Here is a 24,666-nt window from a genome sequence, read left to right on the forward strand (position 1 = left end):
GGTCTTGATATTGCCAATCTTTAAAGTTTAATACTTCTCCAGTCTAGCTAAGCTTTCAAAACGACACGAAGTGCTCACCTTCTGTTGCAATTTTTCGAAATAGAAAGTTGTATAATATAAGATGCTTGTAGCTACAGAAATTAGAAATCTAGAATTAGTGAAAGTAGAAGTATACTAGAACGGATATGAATAATTTTTTGATCATGATCATTTAGTGAGATTCTGACCGAAGGTAGTTCTTTTGTGTTTAATATGAACTTTTGTGCACTGCACACTTTACGCAGTCATTTTTATTTCTAAATATCCCTTGAAGATTAAAAAAGTATTCTTGTATTGCCTCGTTTAGATGACCTGGCATTTGGGAAATCCAAAAATAGAAAGCTACTCTATCGGAAAAAGGTATAAGTAACCCCGGTCGAGGGTCTAAAATTGTCGCCGACCGGGAAAGCCGAGGCGAAAGGTCAGGTTACTAAACGGTTTTTTGACGAGATGTAGGAAAATGTCGAAGCCGATCGATAGTATACGTGTTTTCTAGGTTTATGGCTGTCATTGCTAGTACATGACATGTTTAACGTTCTCAGTACACTCGTAGTTTTTTTCTAGTAGTTGAGGATTTCGCGTTATCGAGTTTCCACTGTCCCTATTCAACGTAACTTGTCATGTTTACCAGTTTGTAAAATCACATACCAATGTAGTTTATTTATGTATTTCTTTTGTTTACTCAAGCGCTACTTCGAGCGCATAAAAATTGCCAATAGGCTAGATTAAAGGAAAAGTAGGTATCGTATCTATTGGCACACACATATTACAGTCGTTCTAACAAGCAGCTGTCGTTAGTCGGCGACTCTGCTTAGTACCTACATAATTAATCCATCTGTACGCATAGCGACGCTTCTAGTCAGACATCTATCTAGCATTCCAGTATTTTTCTGTGGCAAAGCACTCAAAAAATGCTCATAACAATAATTATAGATTTAATTATAAAAACATTAGTTTGTAAGCTGGCTCGTGGAATGCTCCAAATACGTGAAGTTGGTACCGTTACAGCTGAGACTGAAAATTAATATTTTCCGTTCCAGATTCCTTTTGGAGAAAGATATCAGCGTGCCAGCTGAGCGCGTGCAGTCGCTGGCCGCCTCCGCCACGGCGCACCTCAATGCTGCTGTCAGCGAACTTCGCAGGTAAACACTTGATACCTATTTAAATAATACTGTTTACTTTAGTTAGCTATCACTGGCGTCGTGGATACCCAAAGGATTCTGGCAGCAAACACTTTTAAATGTCCCGTTTTTGCGATACTCGTATTATATTCTGTTTTAAAACATTGACACAGCTGAGCCTGTCTAAGGGTGGCATTCCACAGGTCCAATTTCTTTGTCCAATGTGTATTTTGTCTCACATTTTGCTTAATGAGAGAGTGAGACGCAATGACATTGGGCCAATATATTGGACAGATGGAATACCACCCTAAGACAGCCGTCTGACTGGCGATGGCGGCGAGAAATCTAGTAGTCATTGACTAATTTTTCGCGCTAGATGTAGATCCCATGTGAATAAAGAGATGATATTCGTTGATCGTTGACTGGTGACACTGCCGGCGAGGATGTTTTCATAGAACAAAAAACATTTGTTCGCAGTTATCCGCTTCTCGTTAGTCGTCACCGGTCAGATGATCGACAAGGGGGCACTTCCTCCTTAGGGGTCATCCATTAATTACGTCACACGAATTTCTAGGTTTTTTGACCCCTCCCCCCCTCCTTGTCACACTTGGTCACATTTGGCAAACCCCTCCCCCCTAGTGTGACGTCACATTTTTTCTACGAAATCGCCAAATCGAAATAAGTAAGTACCTACCTAAGTATTATTCATATTTTATCAAAATATTTTTGACGATATAAATATTAGTAATTTTATAACCCAAAACTGCTTAGGAAAGAAAATTAAGCGAATAATAACGATTATCGTTTTAAAAACTTGTTATTTAAAAATACAACAATAAAATAATTTAAATAAATTTTCGGTTACTGATGAAGTTAAAGTGACGTCACAAAGTTTATGTCTCCCCCCTCCCCCATGTCACAATATGTCATATTTTCTTGACCCCCTCACTCCCCCTAAACGTGTGATGTAATTAATGGATGACCCCTCTTAGGGACTTTAGGCGCTGTTTGAATCCTATCCATCGGAACACTTACTTACATTTGAATTCGCATTGTGCATAACGGTGTAGCCGCCTTGGTGTTTAATGGACACAAAGTAATCTCACAGTTCCTTCACAGTGTCAAATAAGTAATACAAACAGCAACACTCTGAACTGTCCATCGGTGGACCTTATGCCTTTTGTAATAAGGTTTACGAACTGTCAGTTAACAGCACGTTAACAGTGTGGGCAATGGTAACTAGGTATGGAAGTGTGATCCCATGAAAATTAAATTTTGCCGTACGTTGTTGTCGCTTGTATGTGAGCGTTTTCCAAAAAAAGTGTACATTTCATTCATGTCTTCAAAATATTGACTTCTTGGGCTCATTTTACTCAGAATCATTTGTACATTCACGCCTCATACAAAAAAATGTGTCCCAAAATGTTGTATGAAAAAAAAATTTTCCAGTGCGTCACGTTCATACAAATAAAAAAAAATTTCATACAATGTGACGATCTGGAAAGGAAATCTTTGGACACATTTTTTCATTTATGAGGCGTGAATGTACAAATGATTCTGAGTAAAATGAGCCCAAGAAGTCAATATATTGAAGACATGAATGAAATGTACACTTTTTTTGGAAAACGCTCATGTCGACGCTTATCAGCGAACAAAGTGGCGCCTCAGGATTAGGAAAGCCGACCCCGCGTAACGGGATAAGGCGAGGATAAAGAAGAAGAAGTTGTTGTCGCTTGTATTTCTTCCACCACGCACTACGTCTATGATTTGTGCCCTGGACATGGTATAGTCGCGGACGGTCTAGAACGCAAAATGCCTACTCGTTTTATCTTTTCGTTTTGCGATGTCGACGGAGCCAAATAGTGATATAGGCAAAATATTACACTAGTCATTTTGCGTTCTAGACTATCCGCGAATAACCCCTGGTCATTAAGTACATGGATGTGTTATAAGTGCCCTTTATAACGTTTCAGACTGTTCCTGGTGGAGGACCTGGTGGACTCGCTGAAGTTCGGCGTGCTGCTGTGGTGCCTCACGTACGTGGGCGCCTGCTTCAACGGCATGACGCTCATCATCCTGGGTCAGTATTACCTTTATAACGTTCCAGACTGTTCCTGGTGGAGGACCTGGTGGACTCGCTGAAGTTCGGCGTGCTGCTGTGGTGCCTCACGTACGTGGGCGCCTGCTTTAACGGCATGACGCTCATCATCCTGGGTCAGTATTACCTTTATAACGTTCCAGACTGTTCCTGGTGGACTCGCTGAAGTTCGGCGTGCTGCTGTGGTGCCTCACGTACGTGGGCGCCTGCTTTAACGGCATGACGCTCATCATCCTGGGTCAGTATTACCTTTATAACGTCTCAGACCGTTCCTGGTGGAGGACCTGGTGGACTCGCTGAAGTTCGGCGTGCTGCTGTGGTGCCTCACGTACGTGGGCGCCTGCTTTAACGGCATGACGCTCATCATCCTGGGTCAGTATTACCTTTATAACGTTCCAGACTGTTCCTGGTGGACTCGCTGAAGTTCGGCGTGCTGCTGTGGTGCCTCACGTACGTGGGCGCCTGCTTTAACGGCATGACGCTCATCATCCTGGGTCAGTATTACCTTTATAACGTCTCAGACCGTTCCTGGTGGAGGACCTGGTGGACTCCCTGAAGTTCGGCGTGCTGCTGTGGTGCCTCACGTACGTGGGCGCCTGCTTCAACGGTATGACGCTCATCATCCTGGGTCAGTATTATCTTTATAACGTCTCAGACCGTTCCTGGTGGAGGACCTGGTGGACTCCCTGAAGTTCGGCGTGCTGCTGTGGTGCCTCACGTACGTGGGCGCCTGCTTTAACGGCATGACTCTCATCATCCTGGGTCAGTATTACCTTTATTAAATGTGGTTAAAGAAAATAAAGAGTTGTAAGGAACCAGCCTTTTGTAGAACGAGTTATGGACATAATTTAGGGGAAACCTGGGGGCCTAGCTAAGATAACAGTCAACCTGACGAACAAAATGATGATCATCGACAAATGGGGTTATTCCTACTAGTTACCACCAAGTTGTTACCAGTGGTAACTACTGGGAATTTTTTTCCCACCTTTTACCACTATAATTCCCAGTAGTTACCACTAACTCGATTTGGTGGTAACTACTGCGAATTGCGTGATTATTTCCGTACACACCGCACACTTGTAGACGTGCCTCGCGCGCGCCGCCTTGGCCGAGGACTGGCCGTTTAGTGCGCGAGGAAATTGCCTCGCGCGTATGCTCGCTCTGTGTGGACCCGGCTATTTAAGTTTCGATTGGCGTCATCTTAGTTAGGCCCCCATCAAAAACCACCCGATTAAATTTTGACTTTCTGTCAAAAACATAGTTCATTTTCGTTTCAATGCCAAATTTTTGAGAAAATAATCCTTTTCGCTAAATAACGTCCTTAAGTACCTTAGGGTGGTATTCCATCTGTCCAATATCTTTGTCCAATGTGTATTGTGTCTCACATTTTGCTTAATGAGAGAGGGAGACGCAATGACATTGGACTAAGAAAATGGCCAGGGGGAATACCACCCCTAAAAACAGAAGAAAAACAATGTTTAACATGGATGTATGTTGTATTGCAGGCTGGATAGCGCTATTCACGCTGCCAAAGGCTTACGAGATGAACAAGGCGCAAGTCGACGCCAACCTCGAGCTGGCGCGCGCCAAGATTAACGAGATCACCGCCAAGTAAGTATCATCATCTATGGTGTATTCCCATTTGTCCCCGCCCCACGGGACTGCCGCCATACAGGCCATAAGGCAAGGCCGGGACAAATGGGATAGATTTATAATTTATATGGGAGTAGGTGTATTACCTATTTCCATTTGTGCCCGGCGGGGACAAATAGGAATACACCCCATCTAAGATATAGTCTGTCAAACAATTTTGTCAGTAGAAAAAAGGCATAATTCAAATTTTCTATGAGATGATAACCCTTCGCTCCTATATATATTTAATTTGCCGCTTTTTTCTACTGACGGAAATGGCTTGACAGACTATACGTCATCTATAATCACATTCATCATTAGATTCATTAGAGTCTGCGACACGGCCATCGTGATGCTTTCGCGTCCTTGCATATTATTTTCAAGATTTTCTCTACGGAAAAGTGACGTCACAGTATAGTTGAAAATTAGGAGTTTTTGGATTTTGAAGAACATGCAAAAAAGGAAAATTAAAAAAAAATCCCATGTAATTACATAATAAAGCTTTGAAACACCCGATGCTAATTCCATGTTTTCGTATTTCCAGAGTGCGAGCAGCAGTCCCACTCGGCAGGAAGTCCGAGAGCGAGAAGGACAAGTAAAGCGGGACGGAAGATTGGGGGCGACGCGGGAGCGAGCGAGAGCGCGCGCAAGCAGATCTTTTATTAGCGCCGGAGTACTTCACTCTTTGTTATATTTATTGTACTATTAAAGATAATACTTTACGTGTAAAGCTTTATGACGAGTCATGCGGAGATTGTATTTGCTTTTTGAAATTTTAAATTAAAATAACTGTCGAACCAGTCGGGAGTTTTTATTTGTTAGTTATAGTACTATTTGCAAAAGCGCAAGTAAAAGATGGCGAGTCGAGAGGATTTATGTACAAAATTGTTATTTCCTAGTCGATTTTCGGAGACTGAAAACAGTGAAAAAATGATGAGGATATCAGACCAATAACCTTTCTCTAAAGATCTAACGGTCCACCGTACAAGAAAAAGTGGCAGTCAAAGGACGGGGTCAAACAGTGACTGTCACTTTTAACTTTTAAGTCAAACAGTGTTGCCAATTTAAAAACCAAACCTCTAAAAACACCCTTTACCTACTAATACTTTGTTTTAAAGTAGGTACAAATCAGTCGAAACTCTGAAAGGGACTCGGTAACAGTGGTAGCACCCCTAGAGACTTTTGTTCAGGACTCTGAAATCAAGATATTTAACTGAAACCACATTTTTGATTTACTTTAGGTTCAGGGTCCTTTCAATCAACAATGGTATTAGAATAGTACATTTCAATGAAAGCGTGGAAAGTGTGTTATTATGCCTGCCTGTAGTGTTGAAGCACTAATATATAGACAACTTGCACTGTAATAAAAAGGTGTACGTGTATGGTGTATTGTTTGTAGAAACTATGTATGAGAATTTTTGAAATCAAACAACAACATTATTGTCAACATTGTATAATTGTTGGTATCTAAAACTTCATAAGTACAACGGTTCATAGGATAATTATAACGTGATAGAACAGACTCTATTAACAAAAATGTCCATAACAAGGTATAATATCATAATTGAGGTAACTCTGCAAATAATAAACAATTTATTAGGTATAAGTAGGTAATTAATTTTAATAACAAAACTTCCGTGAGACACAGACATATTAAATATATTAAAAACGGGTCACTCACGTATTTTAAGTCGAAAAACGCTCGACAGGTTTCACTCCGTACCGAGGAAAGTCATCAGAGGCCGGTTTCTCAAAAGCTTGTAACTTGTAATACAAGCGGAAGTCCCTTTCTAACAAAAGCTGTCAAAAAGTGACATCCGCTTGTATTACAAGTTACAAGCTTTTGAGAAACGGGCCCCAGGACTCCTCGGTACGGAGTGAAACATGTCGAGCGTTTTTCGACTTAAAATACGTGAGTGACCCGTTTTTAATATATTTAATAAGTAGGTAAGTACGTATTACTGACCACATCTATAAAACAAAACTTCAGTAACTATATAAGCACTACGAAACAGGATAATAACCCAAATTAAAAAAAAACCTAAACGAAAATTTTATTTAAGTACGTATATAACAATAAAAATATAATTTGGTTGGTAGGTTAATAAGTAATAATAATAAGGTAGTTTAGTCAACTCTCAATAGTCCTTACACCCTGGCGGGTGCTGCCTCTGCGTGCGTCCCATGACACGGGCAAGGGCAGCCTCCGCTCGGTGTACCCCTTACATTTCATTAAAGTGTCAAAAGGGCCTCTACGTGTTGGCTTCGGCTCCGCGCACGCCTCCCAAAGGTCCGGAACACCATTGTTCCGTGATGGGAAAGACATACAAATAAGGTAGCACTGAGTACATATACTATCAAATTGATTCAGCAAAAGTATATTGATATCCCGAATAAGTTAAAGTAAAAACAGCTGTTACAAACAAGATTTACGAATATATACTCGTATTTAAAAAATATACTTATTGAAAATGCACGGAGTCACGTAAATAAACGTTTAATCACACGGTAACCTTATGAAACGGTAGTTTACTCTTTTAACTCTGGACACAAGTAGGTACACTTTATGCACCTAAAAACGTCTATTTATATTGTGTAGTAGATAACAGTAGGTTCATTATACTGGATCAATGATAAGATGCCGTTCTAGCTAGACACACACACACATCACAGTCTGTTAAGTATTGTGTCTATCAATGTCTGACGAGATTCACGACGGAATGATCCACGAAAAGTCCACAATATACGCACAACGCTTCTCCAGTAGAGGGGAAGAATGAGATCCCCGTAGCTCCGTACACTTCTCGATTTTCAATTTCATAATTTTCATAAATTTACATTTATTTACCTTTAACATTACCTAGCTACATATTGTCTATATTTCATATACTTAAATACTTGGTTTAAATAAAGTGCATTACTTATACTAAGCCCCGTCAAGTGAAACTATAATATAGGAGCTGTAAATTAAAACTATATTTAAAATCTTTACTTTCACGTAACATTAGTTTCATGGGCCCGATACTACGAACAAGTATGTATCATATATATGTATGAAACTTATTTAGCAAGAATCAAAGGAACAAATGTGGAGCAGGTACTCTTCCTGCAGATTGTCAAACATATTCTATGTATACCTACACATAGCTACTTAGATCACCTATAAAACTCACTACAAACAGCCATCAGTCGGTAAGTATTTCAGCTGGTAAGTACCTGTATCATACAATATAATACATACAATATAATTTTGTTAAGTACATACAATACAATAAAATTATAATAATATGTTATAAGTAAGTTATGCTGTACCCTTACAGGGTCCATGTGAGACATTGTACATATATTATATTATATTTGACATCTATACTGTACCATGGTTGCAATAAAGAATTATGAATCATTTTAATTAATTTATATTAAATCACATATAGGTACCTGTCAGTTTTGTTACAGCCGCGAACTATCCGTACATACTTAGGTCATATGAAAATTACCCTACACAAATTGAAACTAAACCTAGCCTTACGAATCAAACTAGTTTTCCACTCGTCACAAACTAGTCATTTTTGATATCACTCCTAACAAATACTTCTAGTAAATCTAAGAACACACATAATTCAGTAGCCTTCATTGACATCCAGCGTCGCAAGCTTTCTACGAACTACAAGTTTAAATTAAGCACCCAAGCACACATAATTAGTGGTCGTCAACATTATACTCGAGATACTAGCTGAGGGGCGGGCAGGCGGGCGGCTGCGTGAAGATGCCGGCGTGGTTGACGAGCAGGTAGAGCAGCGCGGAGCCCACGGACGAGCCCACCTGCGTGGCCACGCCCGTGGCGCGCATGCCGCGCGCGCCGCCCCGCCGCGCCCACCCGTACACCCACATGCGCGCGTACGACACCACCCCGCTCACCAGCGTCCACGACACCACCTGGAATTAGCCAAATGCGGTCAGTGTACTCCTGCTGACGGTTCAAGTTCATGACGGAAGTTCAAATACCACATCTAGGTATAGTTGGTGGAAAGCCACTAGAATGACACTGCCATGCTTTAATTTATCTTTATCGAGACCGCTTCATCCGATTATCGAACCGAAAACGGCAAAACAGAAGGATTAAGGTCAGTCTCCCTTGCACATGTGCGGTTAATGTTGGGACATTGAAACTTTAAAAGGATCGAGGGCTCTAATTGACATTGTCATTATTTTTTCATTGATCTCTTTTCTTCGAATATCTAGAAGATCGTGCAAACTCACCACTAAAACAGCTCCGCCGGCGTGGTGGTACAGCGGCGGCTCGGGGCTGAGCAGCGCCGTAGCCAGGATGTAGGCGAGCGGCACCGCCGCGGCCGACAGCAGCACCGCCAGCACGCGGCCCGGCAGCGGCGCCAGCCACACGCCCGCCAGGCACGCCGCCGGGTTTGCCATCGCGCCCAGTGTCACCGCCAGGTGGTATGCCAGGTTCCCGTACGGCATGCACGAGTACGACTGCACGGACGGAAGAACCCCGTTTGAAAGCGCGTTGAGAACTCCCATGAGAACCAACACGAAAAGCCATCGCCCGCGATGAAGCGCTACCGGCTCCGATGTCGCTTCATCGTCCTTAGCGGCGGCGGCAGGTTCCACACGCTCCGATGCGAACCCACTGTATCGATCTACTATTACGAAGCTGACCAAACTCATCGCTGACAAGCCTGACAACAGCACTAGGAACACAGTCGTGTCGAATCGCGGCGGCGGATAGACCGGTACCAGCCCTGTACCTTCATCGTTAAGTATGCACGTGGGCTCGCCGCCGATACCCTGAATCAAAGCTAAGATGGCCGGGATGAATCCGCTCAACCCTTCGCCGACTAAATATGTCGCGAGATACACGTCGCGGAAGTGCCTCAAGTACGGATAGAATAAAACAGAACTCGTACATCCTACGAGCGCCGCGAAGAAAGTTAGGAAGAGGAAAGCGAGGGACCGGTTTGAGACTGTCTGTTCGTAAAGGAAGGCATTGAGTGCAAGTGCGAGGGTTCCTACAACAAGCAATCCGTAGATGTAGGGAGAATCGGAAGCTTTCGGTCGGAGCCGGCGCAACAGCGCGTAAGCCACTAATCCCAAGTTGGCAAGTTGTACAGCTAAGACCATGGACGAAGGCAGCGCCCAGCCCTCGGGCAGCCGCTCCACTAGCAGCGGCAGCTGGACGTAGAGCCCGTTGACTCCCAGCCACGTGCCCACGCCCCAGCAGGCCAACAGAACGTCCAGGAGGACGCGGCGCTGTGCTCCCCACATCGTGCGGTCACAGTCTGAGCTCAGGCACGGAATGCGCTCTCGGTCCTCGTTCAACCTGTAAACACAGAGTTTGAGAATGAGACTTTTTAAACAGAGGAAGAATTACTTGAAAAGGCTTAAATTAAAGCTTAAACTATTGCACATTTTCTCACTTTATAATCAATTAATCACTTGGAACTACCGGCGATTAAGAGTGTGGATATCAAAATGTCTTAAAGCGAGGAAGCCACAGCGGAGAACACCAAGCCAAGCGACCGCGGTTGATCTAATTCTGTGCGAATGCTGCGGCAGATGTATTTAAACGGTTGTCCATTTAATGTCCATACATCAGTCGTTGATTATGATAACGATTATGACGTAAATATTACCTGATAATATTAAGTTGTTACCTAGCTACTGCCTGTACAGGATATACTTAACTCGGATGAATTCATAATTGCATTATATTTTTAACATGAGAAGTTTTGTGTTCCAAGTTTTGTCTAGTTGTAACTTCGTAAGTAAATTAAAGATAAGATCGATCGATCGTTGACCGTCTGGTAAGTGGCAAACGAAACGTGACAGCTATTAACTAAATATTCAAATCAATAAAGAGCCAATTCTGACCAAGTGCAATCATGTGGTGGGCGTACAGTTGTACACGGCGGTTGTCGTTGGTGTCATTAGGGTTTCGTACGCAAAGGGTAAAAACGGGACCCTATTACTAAGACTCCACTGTCAGTCTGTATGTCTGTCTGTTTGTCACCAGGCTGTATCTCATGAACCGAGATAGCTTAGACAGTTGAAATTTTCACAGATGATGTATTTCTGTTGCCGCTATAACAACAAATACTAAAAACAGAAAAAATAATATTTAAGTGGGGCTCCGATACAACAAACGTGATTTTTTTGCCGGTTTCTGCGTAATGGTACGGAACCCTTCGTGCGTGAGTCCGACTCGCACTTGGCCGGTTTTAGTTATTTTAGGTCGCCTACGGTTTCCTTCTTATAGAAAATCCTCCTCGATTAGAACTTCGATTTACCTCTAAGTCTAACATATAGGTACGCAGTACTAAAACAAACGATTCTAATGAAACCTTACGTAAAAGAGTAGGTATCAATGGTATCAATAACACACTGAGAGAAAAATCACCACCAGGAATTAATAAACAGTTCTGTACTGGGGGAAAAAATGAAGTTTTAGTAGTAATCATGGAAGTTTCACTATTTCTGTAAAATTTATTTATTTCTACAAACAGCTCAGTAATACTAAATCTAATTTCAGCAAACAGACTTTAGTAAATGGAGCATTAAACAAAGTTCAGTATTTGTTACAATCCATTTTTATTACTACTAAAATTCTCCGATTTTTACTAGTAAAGTTTGTGATTTTTGGAAAAAAGTATCTGTGATTTCAAGTTATGATTTTAGTAAATGTCTCACTTACATAGTTTTGTAATATCTAAAAAACGAGTTCGCGGGAATAACATTACCCCATTTAAAATAACAATTCAGTTGTTACTATAGTGACATTACAAAGTTTACTGGTATTTAGTAGATAGACTTGTTGTGTTTATGTTCATTGTTGTACCAATCACTAAACGAGTTTTGTAATACCAACACAGCGAAACGAATGTTAGTGATTTTAGTAAAATTTACTACTTGCTACGTTCATTTGGTTAGAGTTAGTATTGTGTCGGATGTCGGGCGGGCGTGTCTCGTGTCTTCTTTGTTTAAAACATACTTAAGTTAAATAATAAATTTAGGATATATTGTGGGCCATGGACATATTAACCCGCGACCTACTGTGTAGTTGGGGTCTACAGGAATATATTGTTCTGCACCTTCGAGCTAGCTGTTGTTATTCTAGTGATAATGACATCAAAGGTAAATCTAAACTGTTTGCAATTCCAACCTCCCTAGCACAGGTGCGCCGCGAGAGCATGTTGCGCGCGTAATAACTACTAGTCTCTTTCTGACTGTATGAATAAGAAAGGAATGGGTAGAATATCTCGACAGGCTTTTATAGTGCCTCTTTAGTACAGAGATATACTACCAAATGTTTTTTTATTCATACAGACAGAAATAGAGACGGGTAGCTACCACGCGCGCGACATGCTCTCGCGGCGCCCGTTTGCTAGGGGCGGAGGAATTGCAAACAGTTTAGTTTTTGCCTGTGACGTCATTATCTCTAGAATAACAACAGCTAGCTTGGAATCGCAGTACAGTTTAGTAAAACCTATGACGTCATCGTCTCCGATATTGCTAAAGCACGCTTAGAATTACAAAACGGTTAGTTTTCACCCATGACGTCATCACCTCCGATATTGCTAAAGCACCTCTCGGAATAACAAAACCAAATTTCTGAAATTACTCTAGCATAATAATAATAATAATATTGCTAATTGCTGTTTCCAGGAAATACAACCTCCGCCCGCGGGGCGGAGATAGCTCCGTGACTTCCGTGACTAATTTTTCAGACGACGACAAATCCCTTTTCTCATCGATACCATCAACGCGACCTTCATACATGTCTAAGAAAACGTCTACTTTATCGTCTTTTAGCACGCACGACGGTGTTGTACAAGATGTCATTCCCGACATTGAGTTTGTACCCACCTCGGAAGCTTCTAAATCGCGCAAACGATGGACGAATGAAATGAATACGTTTATTATGCGCACTTACCTTTATCTTACTGCACTGGACACTGACACGAAAGCGTATCTGGAACCACTTCACATAAAATTTATAGAAAAATTCCCAAATATGACAGTTAGCCGACAAAGAGTAGGTGACCAGAGGAGAGCCATTATCCGAAGTAAGTTGCTACCACAAGAGACGTTGAATCAGATATATGACGAAGTAAAAGCCGAATTAGCTACTATACGCACTAGTATTACCACAACCTACACACGCGCCACTTCTAATAATCAAGAATCACATAGTATGCAAGCTCAAACACGATTAAGATGGACAAACGAACAGAACGAATCGATCATGTTATCATATTACAGAATTACTGAACTTGAAACCAACAGAACTTCGTACCGAAAACCGTTGCACGATGCTTTTATAAACAGTTTCCCTGCTCTTTCACATCTTAGCGAACAACGAATATCTGATCAGCGAAGAGCTATAATAAATAATAAATACATAACTGATACCAGATTGACAGAATTAAAACAACAGATTGCTGAAGAACTATCTATAAATATATACAATTCCGATGACCACATTCCAGATATTGAACAGAGCAATACAACCCAACAGCCCGATCTTGAAACCCAGTTCTTACAAAATATTCAACCAGATAGCCCTGACAATGTTCCAAACAATGATCCCATTTCTGAAAGGAACCTGTTGATAGCCGAAACGTTTAAACAAACATTCAAACATTTTACAGATACTGACCCGACTTGTAGACCTTATATTCCAAAACAAAAAACATCAAAAAAGTTGGCAGACATAGTGCAATATCTTAACAATATAACTTTTCCTGAGTACATTAACATAGACACAGACTTTGATACTCTGCAAACAGCAATATACAGTGCAGCATGGACTGCTGCTAAAGTGAACGGGGCAAAAATATCACTGGAACCCACAGACAGCTCCCGATCTCGCTCTGTAAATAAAGACAAAAGACCGCACTGGCAAAGACGATTAGAAAGACGACTACAAGATTTACGAACTAAAATAGGTAGAGTAACACATTTCATTGCAGGGACCAGAAGTATAAACCTAGAAAAACAAGTAAATGACATCATTGACCAATATAAAATTCATTCTGTACACGAAGAACCAAACACACAGCTTACACACACACTAGACACATTAAAACAAAAACTGGCACTCATATCAGGACGCTTAAACAGATATAAAGTATGTACGCTAAGAAAACAACAGAATAACCAATTTCAAACCAATGAGAAGCTATTTTATAGAAATGTAAGACAGGCCACTACAAATACGACAGACAATAATAACCCTAATATAGTAAGTAACTTGCCGGACTCACACGACTTGCAAAACTTTTGGGCAGGAATTTGGGAGAACCCAATTGATCACAACACTGATGCCGAGTGGATTAAGACTGAAATTGTTAGAAATGACACTAATACAACAGAAATGGCTTACCAGCACATTCCGATCGACACATTTAAGAAAGTTCTTAGTAATTCACATAATTGGAAAGCACCTGGATCAGACAACATACATAGTTATTGGTACAAAAAATTTACAAACGTCCATCCCTTCTTACACAGCTACTTAAATAAATTTACTGACGACCCTAGTACAATACCACTGTACTTGACTTCAGGAACTACGTTTATGATACCGAAAGACCAAAACGACCTTGCCAATCCAGCTAAATACAGACCAATAACATGCTTGCAAACCCTCTATAAGATTTTGACAGCCTGCATCTCTAATTTAATATACAGACATATTAATGACAATAACATCCTGGCTGAACAACAGAAAGGGTGCCGTAAGTTCAGTCAGGGCTGCAAGGAACAATTAACTATAGATTCTGTAATCCTGAAACATGTAACCAAAACTAAGACCGACTTATACTCGATGTATATAGACTACAAAAAAGCTTACGACTCCGTTCCTCACTCCTGGCTCTTACAAGTATTGGAGATATATAAAATACATCCGAAAATCATTAACGTTTTAAAGACTACCATGACCACCTGGACAACCCGACTTAGGCTTACTACTCCCACCACTGTAATAGAGACTGACCCAATTAAAATACAGAGAGGTATATTTCAGGGTGATTCCCTGAGCCCCCTATGGTTTTGCTTGGCATTAAACCCGCTTTCTAATACCTTAAATTCAACAACAGCAGGATACCAGTTACATTATACAGACACGGACAGACATACTGAGAACATAAACCACTTATTATACATGGACGACATTAAACTTTACGCTAAAAACGAAACCGACCTATATCAACTGACTGACTTGACAGAACAATTTAGCAATGACATTAAAATGGAATTCGGGATAGACAAATGTAAAATAAACTCTGTTAAAGCTGGACAGATTTACCGACACGACTACAGATTAAGAACCGGTGAAATTATTGATTCGCTTAACGAGCAAGAGACATATAAATATTTAGGATACAACCAATCACGCCAAATACAGCACGGAGACATCAAACAAAAACTAAGGCAACAATTCCGACACAGACTAAATATAATCTTAAAATCACAACTTTATGCCCGAAATACTATAAAAGCTATTAACACTTTTGCCATACCTGTTCTCACTTATTCTTTCGGTGTGATAAATTGGACCAAATCTGACCTTAAAGCACTGCAACGCACAATTAACACGACAATGACTAGATTCCGTAAACACCACCCAAGATCTTGTATACAGAGACTGACACTACCAAGGAAAGAAGGGGGGAGAGGCCTCATTGACATAACAAACCTGCATAACAGACAAATCACAACTTTGAGACAGTATTTTTTCACCAAATCCGAGAGTTCCACACTACACAAAGTAACAGCATCCAATGACCGCAAACTCACACCATTAAATCTGCAAGATATGACAACACAAAAAAATGAAAACCTGACAGATGACAAACATGCCGAGTGGGCTAGGAAGTCTCTCCACGGTAGACATCATCAAGACTTATGCCAACCTAATGTCGACAAAGAGGCGTCGAACGCGTGGCTAAGTCGAGGTGAGCTCTTCCCGGAGACTGAAGGCTTCATGCTGGCGATACAGGATCAGGTAATTGAGACCAGAAACTACCAACGACACATTACAAAAACCTTAGCCATTGACACATGTAGAAAATGCAATAGCTGCCCCGAAACCATTCAACATATTACAGGTGCATGTAAAACAATAGCCCAGACAGACTACAAACATAGACATGACCAAGTTGCGAACATTATCCATCAGAAACTTGCTTTCCAACAACACTTTGTAACTGACATAGAGCCGTATTATAAATATAAGCCTGAAAGTGTGCTAGAAAACCCTACAGCCAAACTATATTTCGATCGAACCATCCTAACTGACCGAACCACCCACCACAACCGACCTGACATCACACTAATAGATAAAACTTGCAAAACAGGATACCTTATAGACATAGCCGTTCCTAACACACACAATTTACAGAGTACCATAGCCGAAAAACTTACCAAATACATAGAACTGAAAGATGAAATAACCCGTATATGGCATCTCCAAAAAGTAATTATAGTACCTATAGTTTTATCCAGTACAGGCGTAATACCTACACAGCTGCATCAATCCTTAAAGACCTTAAAGTTACCACCCAAAACATTCCACCTACTTCAAAAAGCCGTTATTCTTAATACATGCCGAATAGTGAGAAAATTCCTACAAACTGACCATGAAGGCTCCGCTGTCACGAGACGAACCGCACAAGCCATCACTCATGCAACTTTAAACCCTATAGAACCAGTTACCACAAACATAGAAACGCACACCACTCCCAGACACATGATTGCTCAACCTGATTCACATTCAACGAATGAAAATGTAAGAATACTTACCTGACATGCACTTGGCCTAGGCCCGTGCATAGCAGTATTACACCGGTGAAAGCCGAGAAAAAAAGAGAATTTAAAATAATAATAATAATAAAATGCTTTATTGCACACTACAAAAGAAATGGTACAAAAGTATGAACAGGTACAAACAGCATACTTCAAATTACAAATATAGAAGTTGTATTTCCTACTAAATGGAAATTGCAAAAGTCAATTTGTTCCTATTAGTTGACTCTCCTTGTCCCCGGATAAAGTTTTATTTTTGTAATTCTAAGTGTGTTTTTGTTAGTTTTTTGTCTCAGTGCACGGATAAAAACCTTTGATAAAAAACCGACTTCAAAAAGGATACAATAAATAATATGTATAATCCCTTTTATAAACGCGATAACAAGTGGTACCTAATATGTTTGAAGTCGGAGCCAGCGGTTGTGGATAAAATGCAACTTTCTCATCCGTTTTTGAAGAATAAGGAGAGCCTTTATAAGCTGATGTGGTGGCATAGTTATTTGCTTTACAAGGGGGCAAAGCAAGAGGCTTGTATCAAGGCAAGAGGGTTACGAGGGTTTCAAAGGCACGAGGGTTAACCTAGAGTGGTATTCCATCTGTATCTTTGTCCAACGTGTACCTATTGCGTCTCACATTTTGCTTAATGAGAGATGTGCGATGCAATGACATTGGACAGATGGAATACCACCCGTAGGCAAACTTTGCTTCTAAGTGAAACACAAAATTGTAAGTAAAACATTAGGTACAAATAAAACCCAATTTTATCGTTCAAAATTAACTATCACGTAAAACTCAATTTTACCAGCCAACACGAAGAAATGACTCAAAATTTGCATCCGATTACTTTGCTACTACTCTTGTGGATAAAATGCAACTTTCTTAGCTCTTTTTAATGCATTTTAAGCCTTTACTTTACGAGCTGGTGTGGTGAAAAACAAACTACCATAGGAGGTTTGTACTTATTTTGCGAGAATATTAGTCAGTTTCAGATCGAATCGAAGCTCGACAACCTATACCTACTTCCAAAAGTTTAGTTCCCTATGTATATAATAAAAATCATAAATCAGAAAATCCTACATTTGAACCTTCTTACACTTAATTAGGTACCTACCTAATGTATTTTCGACCTTGGCCACTTAAAAGGAAGTTAACGATGATTGGACTAACAATTATGTATGTAGTCGCTTTTTAAGGTTTTTACCAATCGATATCGGCGCTCGATTACGTCGGAGTCGTTAATTATGAAATACACTACACGTAATAGGTAAACGTAAGCGAAATAAAATAACAATGAAATAATATGCAAAGGGAACATACCCGTCACTCATGTTGATGAACAAACAAACGAGGTTAAATGCAGCATAAATGCTAAGTTGTAATAAAACTAATAAATGATTTGAAGAACAGGAAAGCACATTAAAGTAAATTGAATTAATTAGAACACGGTCCGCATCCAGAGGCTCTGTCTAAGGAACTGAGAGTCTGAAGCAAACGCAGTGTTTAAGTGCTCTCTAGAGACATTTTTTTATACATCGAGAGTGAAGTGAGATCAGAGTTAACAAACATAATATTAATCAAATAAGTACATAATTATTATTGGGCATATCATATTATGCGTTCACTTTTTTCTGTTACTTTTTTCTTAGTCTTTTTTTTCTATTTTTAGGGTGTTTTGTTTCGAAACAACGCAAAATTTGCATCTGATTACTTTGCCTCATATGTGGATAAAATGCAACTTTCTTAGCAGTTTTTGAACAATCAAGAGAGCCTTTACCAGCTCCGATGGTGTGGTGAAAAATATCATGTTACTGTTATGCAAACATTTCTTTCAGAGTTTCCGCAAAATGTAGCCAAAACAATGACTAACTACTTTAACCATGTTTATAAAAGTTATTTACATGTGTGTCTGCTGCCTTTTTCTAGATGGGTCCTTGATGTTTGAAATTTTCTCTAAAAAGCATCATCTCCTATGTTAAGTCGGCGTTGCACGTTTTACCTAGATAATATAACAATCCTTAATGTTGAATACTTATTGTATTCAACATTGTAGGTATTTACGTATTGTTAAATCACTGATCACAGTTACCTACTGAAAAGACTGTAACATAACAAGAAGAAGCACTACTAAGAGCCACATGCGCCATCCAGGGTTAGCCACTAACTCGGGGCTAACCGGTTATACCCGGAGTTACCAGTACAATTTAATCCTGAGTTAACGGTTATTTAACTCCGAGTTAGTGGCTAACCCTGGATGGTGCAAGTGGATCTAACGCAATAAAATATATAAAAATAAAAGTAACTGCAAAGATCCGTACCTTTTTTCAGATTTTTGCTCATATCTTGAATATCTGTACAAATAGCATTATAATTACTTCGGACAATAGTTTTATCATTAAATTTGCTACTAATTTGGTTATGTTTATTTTTACTCTGCGATCAATACTTTAGGAGGTACAGGCTGTTAAAGTTAAATAAGAGATAAAAAATAGACGGTTTAAGAAAACGTCCTTTTTTCGTAATTGTTCATCATAAATAAAAAATTTAGTTTAGAATAAGCAAGCTTAGTGACCTGCTGATAAAATATAAAAAAAAACCGGCCAAGAGCATGTCGGGCTATGCTCAGTGTAGGTTTCCGTAGTTACCCGTTCGTCAAAATAGACTATTTGCAAAAACTCAAAAACTGCTAGACCGATTAGGTTCGCTATATTTTTCCTTGAAAGTTTTTACTAAGCTTTACTTTCACGATTTTCTTCATATTTTTTGGAGCCATGGTTCAAATGTTAGGGGAACTAAAGTGGACCCCCCTACCCTCGAGGACTTCTAGTATGTTTATCTGGACACCACAAGGTATGCCTGTACCAATTTTCAAAACTACACGAATTATTTCCGCAGATTGCCCAAATTCGGCTTAATTTGACGTGGCTATCAAACATTCATCACGCACAACCACCAGGCTGATGCGAGGAGCGCATTCAAAAGGAGCAAAGAACGAACCAGAGGGGAATTCCTACTACTAAAATATACCAATTTCTAGTTTATGGAATTAAGAACTCCGTGGGTCAAAGCAATAGCAATCCCTCCTTTGCTTGTTATTTATCACGTGATTTTTCTAATAAAAATTAATTCTAATAAAAATTAACCAACAATACCAAGCGGAGCATATCATGGATACCAGAATTTTCTATTAAGGGTTCCAATTGGAACCAATATAATTTATGGGTGTATAATTTCGTTTTCATGATCAACTTCTACAAAGTCCTATGGGAAGTTACCGTACCTATCTACTGCATGAGTAAGAGCTTCTCCCAGCTCTACGACAGACGCCGGCGCCGCATCGATGTCCTCGCCTGCGCGCTCGTCTCCGGGGCCTTCCGTCACCATAACACACAACATTACACACACTACTTATACAAAAAGAATAAAACTTGGTTTGAAATGACTGTATGAGAAATTCAGTTATATTTTATAGGACTTTTTAATCTTTACGAAGTATGTAAATGTGCGTGTTATCAAATAAACCGGTCAGTTCCAAGTAATAGCTAATTGACGCATTAAAAACTTATTTAAAATAAACAAAGTGGTTGAACAAGACTTGATCAATCGACCTTCTGTTGAGTAGAGAACAGAAAACTCTTCACGCGTAACTAATTACGACAAATACTTTAATTAACCAACTGTGCAAATGAACCGCAGTAACGTTCTGACGTATGCCGGTTAAAAACCATATCTAACTATCATTAAGCACACTAAGATGTTGGGCAACTAATTTAGGTCATTTGAAACTTGTTTAAAACATTACTTTTTTTTACTTGGAGATGCGGTACGGCATGCGCCATTTCCACATATGCCCTGTTCCCTATAAATAGGACCCTATCACTTTCTTTTTGTTTATTGACGCTGGTTTGTGGGGACTCTCACCTCCCGGCAATGCCATTGAGATGTAGGGGAGGGTCAGAAACGCTTTGACTCTCCTCCCAGCTTAAGACGAGATAGGCAGTGACCTAGTACATTTTAGATTTAAATTTCTAAGCTGTCTTAAAAGGTGACGTATTAAAATAATTATTTAATTAAGTACATTCTTATCCTAATGATGATGAATGAAATTAGTGTCTATATTATATTCTACTTAGTAATGTTACTTCCTCTGATTCCTTCCTTCCTCATACTTACTTATGAATATGTAATTAAATATGTATTTAGTTAAGTACCATGATCCATAATCTTGCTTAGTGAATATGAGTTATGATCAATGAATGCTCCCATGAGTCCCGAGTTCCCAATGCTGAATTTGTATGACTAGAACGGGAAACTTCCAGTCAAGGTGCTGTTTTTGTATAGTAAAAACCAAAACCGGGATTACTGAGGTGCCGTCATCGGAAAGTTTCGAAAATTTCGCAAGCTCGACTCGAATTTAACTAATTTGCACATCTATAGCCGAAAGCACATCCTTGTTATAAAATAGCAAGTGGCAGTCGCCAGTGATTGACATTTTACCATTTGTCTAAGGATTAGTATTGTCACAGATTGTTATCTGAAAAGCAAATTAGTCTCACAAAATGCATGCCCTGGGGCAAAGTAAATAGAGATAAGACTGCAATGCTTATCTTATATGTATGTAAGATGTTGCCAAACCATGTAAACATCTTGACAGACTTAGTAAAGTTAGTTAAATATTCACATTACTTACATATGTACATTATTTGCTTCTAAATTTATTTGTAAAGAATGTAGTGGAAGGTTGATTGTGAAAATGATATAGGTATGTTTAAAAAGCATAGAAAATGTATGTGAAACAGACTCAATTCATCTAAAGATTTCATGATTTATTGTCTTTAAATGGTTGGTAATCCAAACTAATTATATTCGTTACATTTATTTCTGGATAACTAACAACGTAGTACATCTCGCTCGCTTGCCAATTTACGCAAAAAAATAACCCCTTATCCAGAAATAAATACTTCATATAATCAGGATTGAACTTCACTTCAGGTAAGTTTGTTTAATCCTATCATTATATTTTCATGACATAACAGTTTAGTTAACCTAAAGGGATAGGTACAAGCAATTTCTAGGTGACTGTCAAATTGTCAATTCAGGTTAAAAAATTGCAACTAATACTAAGGTAATAAAAAAAAATGTTATTTATGTGTTTCTAGGTGCACAGGTAATTAACTAGCGGTCAGGTTTAACAGAGCACAACAATGCCTTTCATTGGCACATTGGCAGATGAGCTCTCAAGTGGATTTTAAAAATAGTTTTTACTATAACTAGGAAGAGTGGTAAAAATTTCAATTTTGATTTGTGATGATTTAAGATTGAATCTATTTCTTGTAAAAGAGATTATCAAAATGAAAACATAAGAAAAGTATGATAGTTTAGCATATAACTATGTTATAGAAATAAATTATGAAGCAGCAACTTACAAGTGAGTCAAATGAAGGGTGCTAGTGTGTCAGAACATTGAGACCATGCGGCAAACATCAGAAGAGTGCAGAGGATAGCTACTTAGTGAGAAGGTACCTGCAATATACACACTTAACATCAAAACTAATAGGACTGGAATGTGTTTGTTCATGTAATATATCAAATTTGAATTGTTATAATTGTATCGAATTCCATATGTTATATGTAATATATTGGTAATGGAATAGAAGTATAGACAGAATAGAAATAAAATATTATAAAAAAGAAATTATTGTGGAGCCATAATCATGTGGAGTTCTGGAGGATGCGGTAGGGCTCTCATTCACTTTGCAGATATGAGACAGTTCAAAAATGGAGGTTAAAATATAATTTTTCCCCAAGCTAACACTAAAATAATTCTTATTGGAAAAATAAGATTATTTCTAGGTGTTGCCTGGGTAAAAGTTTCCAGATTTCAATCTGACAATCCCCGGACAGATTCCAAACTATGGCAAGTCATGGAAAATTTAGATATGACGGCTGGTGTAAGCTTGAATATTTAAATTGAGACAGATCCAAGAGTCTAATAAGTGGCCAGCACGAATGTGAGCAAGAGGTTAGAAAAATACACCTAACCTATTGGTCAGATGATTTTGGCTTCACAATGAGGACATGGGCATTATTGACATGTGCAGACAAAACTCGATTAGTAATAATATTGTTTTTGGTTACCGAGATGTGGATTGGGTTTGGTTTTGGTACTGATGAAGTAAAACTATGTAAGCGGATTATGTGGATTAACAGATTATTCTTCTGCTGACCACAAACACTGTAAAGGATTTGAAAAGCTGCAGCTTAAAGGTGGGGTACCCCTGCATAGAAATTTGTATGCAAAGGTAGTATTGCCAGCTGTATGTATTTTAAATTCCTTTATGCTATTGACTGAATTCATTTACATACATTTATTTCTTGGTTAGTAACATATAGTCCTCACCTGACGGAACTGGTATCAGTCATGGTAGGCCGCTTCAACAGGTTCTTTCGCTAATCCTGCACTGTCCAGCAGTTGTTTTAAATCACTTCACAAGTTTACAATACATTACAATATTGTCCCAACAATCAAATATGTTCTGCCCAATTGACCTAGCTGTATAGCGAGTGACGCACGATATCTCTTCGCTGTAGAAATCGATTCGACGCCAATTGTTTTAGCACTTTGAACTTGATTTTTGTAGTCTAACTTTTATTGCATCATCATGTGTTTTATAAGTTTGCAATTATGTAAATCGCAAAAAAATATATCGCAAAGTAAACTTTATCTGTACATTTATCATGGCTAGGATTCCAACATTAACACCGCAAGATTATTTTAACTTATCGTAGCCGTCCAACTCTTTACGTGAGATATCAAACTGAACGTCTGAATCAAGTCTGAATGAACTGATAGGCGATAGACGTGGCGACTGACAATCATTATTTTGACGTAATATTCCTAGTGCGATGTCGATAAAAAGGATACAAAGATATAAGCTGTACAAATAAAAAAAGGACAGCGATTTCGAGAATATGCTACATCGTACGCGAAACTTGGGTCAAGGAAAAGGATCAGCTGATTGTCAATGTCTACTCAACTGTCAAGTATTGACACTGACACTACAGGCTTAAGTTCTACTAGATGTATTACTAGATCAAAATAATTATGTTGAATTATGATCAAATTAATTAATATTGGTTGAAAAGCTACGAAAATGACAGTACGGCAAATTCAACTTTGTTACAAGCGTTACAAGACTTACAAGTCTGTTCGGAAAGAGAAAAGTTGTGAAATGTATGGTTTTTACCATATATATTTAGAGATTACGTCAAAGCGAGCTGTCACTGTTACCACTTTTGTTTAGTGTACGATTAACAATTCAACACCACCTTGCTGTAGCCATGTCGATAGTCATATCGATAAACTATCGACATTTTTTCAATTTTAATTTTACTTCAAAGGTTTAACTATACCTAAAATGAACAAAAACGCTTTTATTCTTTATTATGGTTATCAGATCACAATTTTATCGTCACGCCCCAGCAGGGAACGAAGGGAAAGTTCAGATATTTAATTATTTATTTTTTTCTCTACTTTCATCTGCCATCGGCTTTCTTAGCCATAATCAGGTTGTATGTATCTATACATTTCTTTTTCAAGGTGGTGGTCCATTAACCACCATTCCTTTTATGTGAAGAGAGAGGATGGATTATTCTCTCTGGTCTAGTTCCAAGATCTGCCACCTTTTGAATCTTGTGATGTTATCGGTGTCGTTTAATAGGTCTCGGGCAAGTTCGTTCTCATGGTTTGTTAGCCTTTCTTTATATTTCTTTGAGTAGCTATTTATTTCCTCTTTGATGGTTGGTATATGTAGGTAGTCATGTATTTCCTTATTTCGGGCAAACCAGGGTGCACAAGATATTGTTCTGAGGACAATATTCTGGAATCTTTGAAGGATCTCAAGGTTAGAGTTGCTAGCTGATCCCCAGAGTTGTATACCATACGTCCAGATA

At 39.1% G+C, this 24,666-nt stretch overlaps 3 protein-coding genes across 10 annotated transcripts in view; 2 read left to right on the top strand and 1 right to left on the bottom strand.

Moving 5' to 3' along the window:
- The window catches only part of LOC134797499 (reticulon-3-B), a 32,238-nt gene extending 26,548 nt beyond the window's left edge, over positions 1 to 5,690 (top strand). For all 6 annotated transcript variants that reach the window (XM_063769744.1, XM_063769750.1, XM_063769786.1 and 3 more), the window contains 4 exons: positions 1,080 to 1,181; positions 3,134 to 3,240; positions 4,764 to 4,869; positions 5,435 to 5,690. In XM_063769744.1, the coding sequence (XP_063625814.1) occupies positions 1,080 to 1,181; positions 3,134 to 3,240; positions 4,764 to 4,869; positions 5,435 to 5,489 (370 nt within the window). In that variant the 3' untranslated portion in view covers positions 5,490 to 5,690. The remainder of the gene's footprint in view (positions 1 to 1,079; positions 1,182 to 3,133; positions 3,241 to 4,763; positions 4,870 to 5,434) is intronic.
- LOC134797316 (WD repeat-containing protein 26) overlaps positions 1 to 24,666 on the top strand; it is a 114,330-nt gene that overhangs the window by 70,400 nt on the left and 19,264 nt on the right. The gene's annotated exons all lie outside the window — the stretch shown is intronic.
- LOC134792596 (solute carrier family 52, riboflavin transporter, member 3) lies at positions 8,353 to 23,757 on the bottom strand. 3 transcript variants are annotated; one of them, XM_063763845.1, is made up of 4 exons: positions 23,114 to 23,756; positions 22,140 to 22,236; positions 9,151 to 10,228; positions 8,361 to 8,826 (listed from the first exon to the last, which is right to left on the bottom strand). In XM_063763845.1, the coding sequence occupies exons 3-4, from the start codon at positions 10,171 to 10,173 to the stop codon at positions 8,620 to 8,622; spliced, it is 1,230 nt and encodes a 409-aa protein (XP_063619915.1). In that variant the 5' UTR covers positions 10,174 to 10,228; positions 22,140 to 22,236; positions 23,114 to 23,756; the 3' UTR covers positions 8,361 to 8,619. The 3 variants fall into 3 exon arrangements, with proteins under 3 accessions (XP_063619900.1, XP_063619907.1, XP_063619915.1); XM_063763830.1 differs by lacking the exons at positions 22,140 to 22,236; positions 23,114 to 23,756 and adding an exon at positions 19,994 to 20,217 and having other exon boundaries at positions 8,353 to 8,826; XM_063763837.1 differs by lacking the exon at positions 22,140 to 22,236 and having other exon boundaries at positions 8,359 to 8,826; positions 23,114 to 23,757.

The sequence above is a fragment of the Cydia splendana genome, chromosome 1 (genome assembly GCF_910591565.1).
Source record: "Cydia splendana chromosome 1, ilCydSple1.2, whole genome shotgun sequence".
Lineage (NCBI taxonomy): Eukaryota > Metazoa > Arthropoda > Insecta > Lepidoptera > Tortricidae > Cydia > Cydia splendana.